The sequence below is a fragment of the Mytilus californianus genome, unplaced genomic scaffold (genome assembly GCF_021869535.1).
Source record: "Mytilus californianus isolate M0D057914Y unplaced genomic scaffold, xbMytCali1.0.p SCAF_10, whole genome shotgun sequence".
Lineage (NCBI taxonomy): Eukaryota > Metazoa > Mollusca > Bivalvia > Mytilida > Mytilidae > Mytilus > Mytilus californianus.
The window spans coordinates 69580802-69593547 of record NW_026262582.1 but is presented as its reverse complement, the minus strand read 5'-3'; the positions used below and the strand labels follow the sequence as shown (position 1 = coordinate 69593547).

Below are 12746 nucleotides of genomic sequence, written 5' to 3'. Positions count from 1 at the left end.
TTACTGTATTTAGCATGTTTTAATATTCGAGCGTCACTGATATATAAGTCTTCTTGTAGACGAAAATTATAAGCCTGGAATCTTTGGTTAGTTTTTTTTGGTCACTGGATGTTTAACACTTAATTCATCATTATAGTCCATAATTGATTGAACAAATGTTCTACTGGTCGCAGTCGATTTCTGAACTAATATAACTTGGATCTGCAAACTGTCGGAATCTATTACAGACGGTCATACACGTTCAGTGGTTATAATTTATACTGCTTGTGGCTTTAACTAACTTGATATATATGTATAACTCATTGGGAGATGTAGGGCCTAATTTCCCATGAAGTTATTTCACAAAAGGGTCGTTTATAAATTATAATATGTTCTTTAATTTTTACTTATTTTCAGTATTCATCATTTTATGTCATATTACTAATCATATAGTCCAATTTGAAGGCCTAATATGCCTCAAGTCTGCAATTTTAAAAGCTTTTTGCAAACTTTGAGTATTCATAAAAAAATAAACGAAAGAGAAGAACATTGTTAAGCAAACTAAAGCCTAACTTTTTTGGAAGTAAATCTATTTATTAATTGTCTGCAAGATACATAATTATTTTGATTAAGGAAGTCGTGCAATCCTAAATTTTACAAAAAAATATATTAAGTTTGCAATATTTCACCCAAACTGTCTTAAACAGCAATGTGAATCATTTTGATTAATGGGTGTACGGAAAATTGTTGCAAAAGCGAGATCCAGTGATCCTAGATTCCGTCGTCGTCGCGGCGTCAACATTTAGGTTCAGTCTGTGATTAAAGTTTTTTTAGACATCTTGTAAAACCTACATGAAATTTTATGAAATTTGGACAGAAGTTTTTGTTTTTTTTTTATGATAAAAATACATTATCCAGAGTAAAATAATTAAATTTTCTTTTTTTTTTCATTTTTCCGTATGTTACTGATTAAATGACTTAAGTTTTTTTTGCAGTAAACAAGTAGATTCAGTCTGGGATTAAAGTTTGTAACATATCAATACTTTGTCAAAATTTATTGAATTTAATGAATCTTTGGTAGAAGCATTTTTTTTATGATTAAGAGATAATACCTGAAGCAGAGTTTTGAAAATATTTTTTTTTATTTTTCAGTATTTTACTGATAGATGAACTTAGTTTTTTGCAGTTCACATTTACATACGGTCTTGGATTAAATTTTTTTGACAAGATAACTTTGTCAAACCTTCATGGATTGTTAGGAAACTTTGACAAAAGATAATTTTCAAGATCGATAAATAAATCTGATGAAAATTTAGATGGTTTTAAAATTCTGTATATTGATAAATGGACCGACGTCTTACACTTTTTCACTCACAGTAGCAATCCCAAGCAAGACACTAGGTAGAGCGGAACTCTTTTCGATTTTTTTTGTTTATATCTTCCTCGTCCATCACACACCATGCACGTATAAAAGAATGACAGTTTTCTTAAAACACAACAGCATCCATGATCTGTTCCATGAAAACACGAGCATGGGGCATTGAATCGTTCTCCATACTCCATATAAAGCACAACAGCACAAGTACGACAAACAAGATTTTATACGAGTCTTTCCAGTTTTTGACGAGGTTCGTGTTGTTTATTCTTTAGTTTTCTATATACTAGTATAGTGTTTTGTGAACTTGTTTGTCTTTTTGTCGTCTATAAGTTTTGAATGTCCTTCGTATGCTCCGCCTCTTTTTTCATTCACTATAGAAGGACCAGAACTTTCAACTAGAAATACTAGTAAGTTTACAAATATACCTTATTGTTGGGATGTAGAAAACCCGTCCACGACCACTTTGTGTTTTTGTTGGATGTATTTCTATTTGTATTCATCTGATGAGTTAAGCCTTTTTCAACTGATTTTCATACTTTGTTCTTATGTTGTACTGTTACACCACTGTCCTAGGTTAGGGGGAGGGTTGGTGCCTTCAAACAAGTTTAACCCCGTCACATTCTGCATGTGACTGTCCCAAGTTTTTGTTTTTCGGTTCATTATTTTGTACATAAATTAGGCCGTTAGTTTTCTCGTTTGAATTGTTTTACATTTGTCATTTCGGGGCCTTTTATAGCTGACTATGCGGTGATGGGCTTTGCTCATTGTTGAAGGCCGTACGGTGACCTATAGTTAATAATAAAATTGAGAATGGAAATGGGGAATGTGTCAAAGAGACAACAACCCGACCATAGAGCAGACAACAGCCGAAGGCCACCAATGGGTCTTCAATGCAGCGAGAAACTACCGCAACCGGAGGCGTCCTTCAGCTGGCCCCTAAACAAATATGTATACTAGTTCAGTGATAATGGACGTCATACTAAACTCCAAATTATACACAAGAAACTAAAATTAAAAATGATACAAGACTAACAAAGGCCAGAGGCTCCTGACTTGGGACAGGCGCAAAAATGCGGCGGGGTTAAACATGTTTTTTGAGATCTCAACCCTCCCCCTATACCTCTAGCCAATGTAGAAAAAACAAACGTACAACAGTACGCACAGTAAAAATTGTTTATTTCTGTGTTATTAGGTCTATTGTGGAGAGTTGTCTTATTGGCAATCATACCACATCTTCTTTTTATATTTAGTCAGAATTTCTCTGTTACTAGGTAAGCCAGTACAACTACTTTCCTCATGCATTTGAACTATTATTTTATGTTTCTTTAATCACTCTGTAATGTATATGTCATGTTGTTATTAATGTTATGCTCTTAATGGGCCCTTTAATTTGGAAAATAAAAATATTGTTTTGTATTGTACTGTATCTACTAGGTATTTCTTTCAAAGATGTTACTGAAACATTTATAGTATAATACAATAAATATCATCAGATCTTTTCTATATCAGAGACGAATGTGTGTTGCCAGGACTGGATCATAGCATTCGCACCCAAATTACAATCGAAATATAGAAGAAGTGATTACTGTATGCCAAATCGCTTTGAATCCATTACAAAAATTAACTTGCTGAAACTTAACCATTATCATGATTATATGGATAAGGAGGTGTGGTATGATTGCGAGAGAGACAACTATTCACCAAATGTCCAAATGACGTGGACGGATGTAAGCAACTGAAACAATTCAAACGATAACACCAACGGCTTATATATGAAACAATAAATAAACGACGAACAAGTATGTTAGACAGCAAACTAACGACAACTACCGAGTTAAAAGCTTCTTATTTGGGACAGACCCATAAATTATGTTGCTTTGGTAAACAAGATTTTTTGTGTGCGCGCAACTCTCCACCCGACCCGAGACAGTGGTGTAACCTATTAAGAACAAATGATAAAAATCACTTGGACATTTCTTGACCTATCAGATTGGCACGAGACAAAAAAAGAACTAATATAAAAACAGAAGAAGCAAAGTGACAAAAAAAGCAAAATTAAAAAATCAACATTTACAGGCAATAACTCCTGTAAGGGGTCATTTGACGATTTCTGCAAAGTTGAATTATTTGTAGATCATTTTTACTGTTCCATTTTTAGCAACGGCGGCCATGTTTGCTGATGGATAAATTCCCGGATAAGATGAACATTCAGGTAAAGTTTAGTAACATTTGGGCCAGTAGGTTCAGAGAAAAAGTTTTTTTTTAATCTACGACGACGGACGGACTGTGCGAGCTAATATAATCGTCTTTAACACGTTTAATATCTTCATTATTTACTACAAGAGGGGGTATATCTACTGTATGCTTCCGAAGACAGTCCAGATAGGTTTCTCAGTAAATGTAACCATTGTTTATTATCTTGTATCATAATTATCATTTTACATCATTTGTTCTTTTTGTTTTCATGCTCACTTCGCATTACGTTTTTCGTCCCGAGCACATACCTGATGAAATATCTTACAGAAATAGGTGATATGCTTGCAGAAATCGGTATCATAAGCTTGTTAAAGGGTTCGAACGGGGGATCTTAATTTTCGTATTCTTTTTAATGTTTAGGCCATTTTCTAGATTCTTTTTTTTTGTATCGATTATTCCTTTTCTTTTTGTTTTGCGCCCTATAATTCTATACTCTTTTGTACCGATTTTCCTCTTTTACTTATTTTGTAAAGACATGTTTTAGACAAAACAGCTATTTAACTTTTTAATCATCAGAATTATACTGAACACACTGTTGAATGATGTCCAGAAACCGGTTCGTGACCTTCATTTCCTCGTCATGGAATTCTTTCATCATTCTCATCCGGTCATCTTCACGAACTTTCTGTTCCTCTCGGTATTTTTCGAAACTAGCCAACAATGTTTGTAAATCGTTATTTTTGCTTTTTTTAATTCGTTCTTGTCTTGATTCATTTTCAGAACTTGAACGTTTCCTGTCATTACAAAGGTCAATAACCGATGTATTTGGATAATTATGGCGGCCGTTTTCGGTGGGGTGTGATAATGGTGCTGTCGTGGTTTGTATGGGACTAGCTGGTGGATTTCTCTGTTGAAAACTAGATGATTGGTGACTGGATAGACGCCTCTCGGTATGATTGTCTGAAGCTTTCTGCTGTGCAAGACTCTGTCCTTGTGAAATGTGTTTGTTGCCATTAGAACTATTTCGTTGTGCGGAAGCTTCTAACAGCATGGATGCAGACACATAGAACTGACTATTTGGACTAGAATTTGGTACAGAATGTGTAGGTGTATTATTCGATCTTTTATCAAATGTTGATTCAGAGTTCGTTTGAGGAAGAGGTGAAAGTTGAGGCCCTTGTTGGCGTTGTGTAGGATATCGATATGCGGAGTGATCGGTAGGTGGAGAGGTAATAGAAGATCTACTTTCTTTTCCTTCAGAAACCGGTACCACTTGTACGTTATTAGCATTTGGTATCAGACGAATTGGAGCTGGCTGGAGATTCACTGGTGTCTTTCCATCGTCAATACCAATCTGCATCTGAAAAATCTCGTGTAGCTCGGAAAAGAATGCGCATGTTCTAGACATATTTCCGGTCATGCAGTTATGCTGAATTGTATTTCTGTAACTAGTTTTAAGGTTTAAAAATTTTCTTTCACAACGGTCTGCGTCAAAAGCGTATCCATTCTGTTGCATTACATCTGCTATTTCCCGCCAAACAACTTTCTTTTTCACATGAGGATTATTAAATTTCATTTGCTTATCACGATATAGTTTCAACATTAAAGCAGTGGCTGAGTCGCACCATTTGAAATCCGACATAAGAACTGGACTTTCTGGTGGCATGTTCTGTGATTGGTCCATTTCTGCAAATAAATTAAACGATTTCTGATCTGAAATATAAAACACACAATAGTGAATATCCATACATACATGTTTTAACTGTTTTGGCTGGTAGCATATATTTGATTGTACTTTTCGCTACGTTGAAAGTTCTACAATTGGCAACACAGAATTTAAAAAAAAAATGCAACTCGATATTTATTTGAAACATCTAAAAACGTATAAAATCATGCACATTCGTAATTTTCATCATTTATTATGATTTGGTTGTGTTAATCTGTAATCACCACAGGTAAGTTGATTTTTTGTTGCTTTTCCTCCTCGATGATTCACCAAATGCGGCTTATGCTATATACTTTTTTTCAAATAAAGAAAAACACATCACGTGATACTCGGGGAACAGGAACTGCTTACCCTTCCGAACTTCCGGTTTTTAATGAGATTAGTATTGCTACTGCTCAATCTTTAGTTTCTTCTGAGTTGTGTTTTGGGGATTGTTTTTTTTTTTTTATATCTGTTCGTTTCTTCTGGCCATGGTGTTGTATTTTTTCGATGGTTTTTACCCCCCCCCCTTTTTTTTGCTATTCTCCTTTTTGTTACATTAACCCTCTACATGCTGAAATGTTTAATTAACTGCACGTTTTGAATGCATCACTGAATCAAATTGATTCAAGTTTTAACCTGTAGAAAAATGAAAATAACACTTTATCAATTTGTAGCGCCGAGCGTAAGATAGGAACATGTGCTTTACCCATTCTGAATATGCATGACATATTTGCCACTGAATGTTGTAACTTAAATAATTGAACTATCGTTTGTCCATTCTAGAAATGAGGGTCTGGATGTGGTTAATAGAATAGAGAATAAAAGACCAATGCTGCAGAAAAAGTGGCAAAAAAATAAAAATACAAAAAAAAAAAATGAATAGAGAATAACAGGGTACTAAAATATAAAAAAAAAATCGTAAGGGTTCCGCGGAACCCAGTGTCTCGCCTTCTTTTGCTGTTAGTCGCAGGCTAAACAAAAATGGGGAAATAATTATTAAACATTTTCCTCTATAGATACTATCTTTTGAATGTAAGAAGCTTCTGTTCAAGTTTGGTAAGAATCCAAAAAAACTTTAACCACAGAGTGAATATTTGTGGACGCCGCCGCCGCCGACGACGACGACGACGCCGACGGAATGTAGGATCGCTATGTCTCGCTTTGGCGACAAAAGTCGCAGGCTCGACAAAAATGAGAATAATGGCAAAATTTATAAAGAATAGAGAAAAATTACCTAAATAGTGAAAAAATACAGATACAAAGGACCCCTATCCAGACCCTCGGAAAATGTTGGATGCTTGCGTTTGCACGTATGAACGGTCGCTTTGAAATAATCTTAACATACCGGTATCGATTCCGCATGTTCAACTTAGTGTGGATCTTCCGCTTCAGATTCCAACATTTTTGTGATAAAAGAAGCCGAGTCACAAGCCTGTATGCGGTTAAATAAATGATGTACTACAAATGACGCATGATTCTACTGAAGATTAAGCCAGGTCAATGTATTATTTTTTCAAAGTCAAATTATTTTCAATGAAATGTCAAGATTTTTGATTTTTTGATTTTTTGGTGTTTTAACGCCACTTTTAAGCACCGCTTTTGGGCTATTTCGTGGCGGCCAGTTTTTATTGTTTGAGGAAGCCGGAGTGCCCGGAGAAATCCACCGACCTTCGATAGGAAAACTGACAATCCTAGTCATTTAAGATTGGAGTCGAGTGCACCCGCACGAGCGGGGTTCGAACTCACAACCTCAGTGTTGACTGGCTAGTGATTACAGTAGTAACTACTTAGACCACTCGGCCACCGAGGCCCCTTGAAATGTCAAGAAATATGGCGTCTGAGAGCGACAATATCAAGGCAATAATAAAACTAGCTATTATTATAATATTACCAATGCTATGATCTCCTTTACTTGATTCTTCATTCTGTTGGTCCATTTTTATCTAACTAAAAAAAAAAGACAATCTAGTTAATAATAATGTTGATGATGGATGAGAGTTTAACATCCAGTGGCAAATATCACATGTATATCAGGTAGAGAGCATGTTAGAGGGTCTGGATGGGGGATCCTTCATTTCTGCATTCTTTAATTTTGTACACCATTTTTCTCAGTTCTTTAATTTTGTACACCATTTTTCTCAGTTCTTTATTTTTCCCATTATTCTCCATTCTTTACATTTTTGGCCTATTTTCTGTATTCATTGTTTTGTTTGCCATTGATTCTGCACTAATTACCCATTATTCCGTATTCTGAATTCTGTAAACACAATCAAGACCCTCATGTTAATGTTATATTATTAAGAACTCTGATTTGTACTAGACTGATACGTAAAGTCTACTATTTAAAAGGAGTTGTCTGATATAGCTAATGGATGGATACCGCTTCCGTGGTCTCGTCACTGGACGTTAAGCAACCAACAATCAATCAATCGGTGGTATCGTGGAAGCTTGTTCGCCTCGAGTGCGGGAGGTCGTTGGTTCGAACCCCGGCCGATTCAAACTAAAGACTTTAAAATTGGTATTTGCTTCTTCTCCGCTAAGCACGCGGCATGAATGAGTAAGAGCAATGGCTGGTCGGCTCGAAGTCAGAATAATGCGTCCGGGAAGGCTGACATGTCTTCCTGTGGACTGTTACCTGGTGAATTAGCATGTTAAAAATCCTCAGCGTGTCGGTCTAGTAAAAAGCATGTTTAATATTCATATTACACCAACATGTTCTCGACACAGGTGAATATGGATTTAATTTGCCGCTGGACGTTAAACATCCATCCATCATCTTCATCTTAGTGGATGGTAGATAGATCTCATCGTTTTGAACATTTATGTCCTCTGTCAGATTTTCTCTATCTGTCTACAAGATAATAGACAAAACCAATGATAATTGTGGCTAAGTAGGGTTTTATGTGGCCTCGTAGTTTCAGAGAAGAATATTTTGGTAAAAGTTAACGGATGACGACGACGGACAAAGTGATAGCAAAATCATAAACTGGCCTGGGGGAGCTAAAAAGACAAACATACACGGGCATTTTTCTCTTCCGCTATGTCAACGGAAGAACGTCTAAGACAAAACGTCTAATTACTTCTATAGCAATGACGATTATATATATATATATATTATATGATAAAGTTTCAGTGATTAATATATATACATGTAGCAACATTTTTTCAAACTTTTTGGCAATGAGTATTTTTTTACAATTATTTATGCAATGTAAACTGAGTAAATTTTGTTTAAGAACTTCGACCATTCCTTCGTACCACAGGCATTTGTCTCTGAACAAATACCTATATACCACAGCTGTATACGAAGGTCTGGATGGGTTTACAGAATAGAGAATAATAGGCAAAATGTGTAGAACAAAATGGTCAAACAAAATAAGGGATAGAGAAAAATAGGGCAAAAAATATAAAGAATAGAGAATGACGGGTTGTTAATAGATATAGGAAGATGTGGTATGAGTGCCAATGAGACAACTCTCTATCCAAGTAACAATTTATAAAAGTAAACCATTATAGGTCAAGGTACGGCCTTCAACACGGAGCATTGGCTCACACCGTGTTGAAGGCCGTAAATATTTTTACTGTTAAAATATAAAGAATATAGAATAATGGTAAAAAAAATATAAAGAATAAAGAAAAATGACCTAATAAATTAAAGAATACAGAAATGAAGGACCCTATCCAGATGATCCAGACCCTCGTTTAATAATATAGTTTTAGAGACAAATGCCTGTGCTTCGCATAAATATTTTTGTATTTTAGTTTTAAATTTCAAACATTTTTATACCTAAAATACCTATTATTTTAGTGAGATGATGTAAAAAAAAATACACAAAATAAAATCGAAAAAAAACTTTAAACATTTTGAAATTAGAAAGATATCCCCTTTTCAGCAGGTGCCTCCTAAGCAAATAAAATACTTGTAGCCATCAACTCAATCTGACGGAGTATCTCAAATATTTATAAACGAATCCGACTTTTTTCGAATATGATATTACAAAATATGTAAAATACTATAAATAGGTATTTCACCCTCAACGGAACCCCTCAATAAAATACAAAGTATTTACATAGAGATTCACAGAGCATGACGGATCAAAGCCAACATAATCATGTTCATTTTTAACATTTTTATGCATACATTGAGGACTCACTAGCTTTCTGATTAATCAAGCATGCATATCTTGTAAATAAACAAAGTAAAACGAGTAACATATTGTTTACATAATGACCTACTTATGATAAAATTATGATTGTTGTTGTCTTTGTCACCTTGTAAAGTCGGTCGGGAAAACGGGTCATTAAAATCATTTAAGCGTTGTCAGCCTTTTATATGCATTTAATTTTATCAGTAAATGCTGTTTGGTGTAAATGATTATTTAACAAATGTACCGGTTTATTTGAAACAGTAAATTGTATGATATACGTGCCTGGTAAACAGAATGATCAGCTTCCTAAACACTACAAACATGATCCGCCATGTTGGAGAAAACCAATTGATCATGATCGTGATGGGGGCTCCTGAAGGGTATTTTAAATACTGTATATAAATCGTTCTGAAAATGTTAAATATAAAAATCACAAATGTCTTAAAAGAATATATTTGTTTATACAATGAGTTTACAAAATAAATAATTAAGAAACTTAAAAGAGTCAAAATAATTACTTTGCTAAATTAATATTATTTTTTTGTCAATATGCCGAATCAATATAAAGTTTTACCAGAAGTCCATTAATTACTACTCTAGTATCAGTATTGTATCACCTTATTCTTTTATTTCCACAGTTTTATACTTTGGGACTATTATTCTCTTTTTTATATATTTTACAAGCTCATTTTCTGCATTTATTAATTTGATTTGCCATTATTTTTTATTCTGTAAACTCCATCTAGACCCTCAGAAATAGCTAGGGTTACTTATCTAAATACAAGAAAGCTATCAAATTTTTTGAAAAATTAATGAATCACGTGGTACAGGTCGACTAAGCTTAATCTAAAATAATCTTTAAAAAAATCATGTATTGCTCGAAAATCAGTTGAATGTACAAACATGACAAATTCATTATCAATTTTTTTGTGTTCTTGTCTTTCATTTTTGCTTATGTGCTTTGTCTTTATGCCATTTTGTTTTTCTTTGTTGACATATTTGTTTTTTTTTTATAGTGATTAAGATTATAACACAATGTTGACTGCTGTACCCTTATTTTTGACATTTTTACCTTTTATATATAAAAATCAGAAGATGTGGTATGATTGCCAATATGACAACTCTCCACAAGAGACCAAATGACACAGAAATTAACAACTATAAGTTACCGTAAGGCCTTCAACAATGAACAAAGCCCATACCGCATAGTCAGCTATAAAAGGCCCCGAAATGACAAATGTAAAACAATTCAAACGAGAAAACTAACGGCCTAATTTATGCACAAAATAATGAACGAAAAACAAATATGTTACACAGCAACAAACGACAACCACTGAATTATAGGCTCCTGACTTGGGACAGGTACATACATAATGAGGCGGGGTAAAACTAGTTTGTTGGCGCCAAACCCTCCCCCTGACCTGGGACAGTGGTGTAACAGTACAACATAAGAACAAATTATAAAAATCAGTTGAAAAAGGCTTAACTCATCAGATGGATACAAATAGAAATACATCTAACAAAAACACAGAGTGGACGTGGACGGGTACTTATGCATCCACACAACAGAAAGACACTAAGTACAGATATGAGAGTACTCGCAGTTACTGACAGCTAGTTTAAAGCCAATAACAGCTAATAAAAAAAAATCATGCATCTAAGACTAAAATATCAACCAGTACACATCCAACATCCATTGGATTTAGTGTAAAGACGTCATAAGCAGTCAGAGAAAACATGGCCTTGTGCAATGCCAAGGTACAGGTATCAACAGATTGTAGAGCCATGAATGTGCATATGTATATAGAAATAATATTTAGTTTGATTTTAATTTACCGATAACAAAATCAATATTAATACCAATAAAAACAATATTCACAAAAATCTAATTACAGTGTAGAATTGGTAATCTTTAAGAATAAGTTTATTTAAAGGATCGATAAGTTTACCCGGATCGTTTCCAAATTTCCGGGTTCGGTAAACAACATCTCCGTAAAAATGATGATGTGCTATTCCGTTTGAAATAAGTTTTCTACAGGTACAACCAAACTTTAAAACCAAATCTTTATATCTATAGAAGAATTTAGTAAAGGTTTTAAGTAATTTGTGGTAACGAAATTCCTGCCTTAATAATTGTCCAGTATAATATATAGATTACGTTAATTGAAATCCAAAACGTTACAACAGACACGGGCATTTTTACGATAGGGAACGAAAAATGTCTGTTTGTTTTCTTCACACATTGTTGTCAATATAATGGAATTTTATGCGACTGTCATACAAGTGAGAGGTTTAGCTAGCTATAAAACCAGGTTTAATCCACCATTTCTACATGAGGAAATGCCTGTACCAAGTCAGGAATATGACAGTTGTTTTCCATTCGTTTGATGTGTTTGAGCTTTTGATTTTGCCATTTGATAAGGGACTTTCCTTTTTGAATTTTCCTAGGAGTTCGGTATTTTTGTTATTTTACTTTTATAAAACTCAGAAAATGCTTCCATTTTAATATTATATTTGAATCTCTTGTACTGTAGATATAATTTGTCCATTCATGAAAAACAAGGCGATGCAGCAAGTTCAAAAATTATTAAGTGCATGATACCAGAAAACCTGCAAATTTAGAATTACTGCAAGCACCCACTTACTATTGAAATTTGAAGATATAAAAATTGAGATATAAAAATATCACACGCGATATCAAAGACTATGTTACAGGTGAAAAGTTATATTTTATCATATATCAAACAACTAGTCAGTGAGTGAAATCGCTAGGCTCCTTTGTTAAACAGTCTATGTTTTAGGGTGGGGTGGGGTTGCGCCCGCATCCATGTTTAACCCGCCAAATTCTGTTTGTTCGTGTCTAAGTCGCCAAATTCTGTTTGTTCGTGTCTAAGTCGCCAAATTCTGTTTGTTCGTGTCTATAAGTCAAGAGCCTGTAATTCAGTGGTTGTCGTTTGTTGCTGTATGTCATAATAATTTTGTTTTTCGTTTGTGGTATTGTACTTAGGTCAAGCCATTGATTTTCTCGTTGGAATTATTTTTACATTTTGTCAAGTCCACACCGGGCTAGTAAAATCTCGATCCGATTCTCACGGAGCATGTTCCTAAATCTCCGTGGGAATCGGATCCAAATTTTACTTTCCCACCGTTTGCGGTCTCGAGTAATTGCTCTTCGGGATTCGGATCTTCGGCGGATTTTGGATCGGGATACCCGTTTAGGCTGGTCCTCTCCCTTGCAACATACTGGTATCTCATCTGTCAGAGCCAAACAGATAAAAGACAGGGAACCAGTCTATATACCCGTTGTGATGTCGGGGCCTTTTATAACTTGCTATGC

The 12746-nt window shown here is 34.6% G+C and overlaps 1 protein-coding gene across 2 annotated transcripts; it reads right to left on the bottom strand.

Annotated features, from left to right (window-relative positions):
• Nucleotides 1–4105: 4105 nt before the first annotated feature.
• Nucleotides 4106–9757, bottom strand: LOC127718423 (uncharacterized). Of its 2 annotated transcripts, none has more exons than XM_052224439.1 (3): nucleotides 9692–9757; nucleotides 7153–7204; nucleotides 4106–5266 (listed from the first exon to the last, which is right to left on the bottom strand). In XM_052224439.1, exons 2-3 carry the CDS (start codon nucleotides 7196–7198, stop codon nucleotides 4119–4121), a joined length of 1194 nt encoding a protein of 397 aa, XP_052080399.1. In that variant the 5' UTR covers nucleotides 7199–7204; nucleotides 9692–9757; the 3' UTR covers nucleotides 4106–4118. The 2 variants fall into 2 exon arrangements, with proteins under 2 accessions (XP_052080399.1, XP_052080400.1); XM_052224440.1 differs by having other exon boundaries at nucleotides 4106–5239.
• Between the last annotated feature and the right edge of the window lie 2989 nt (nucleotides 9758–12746).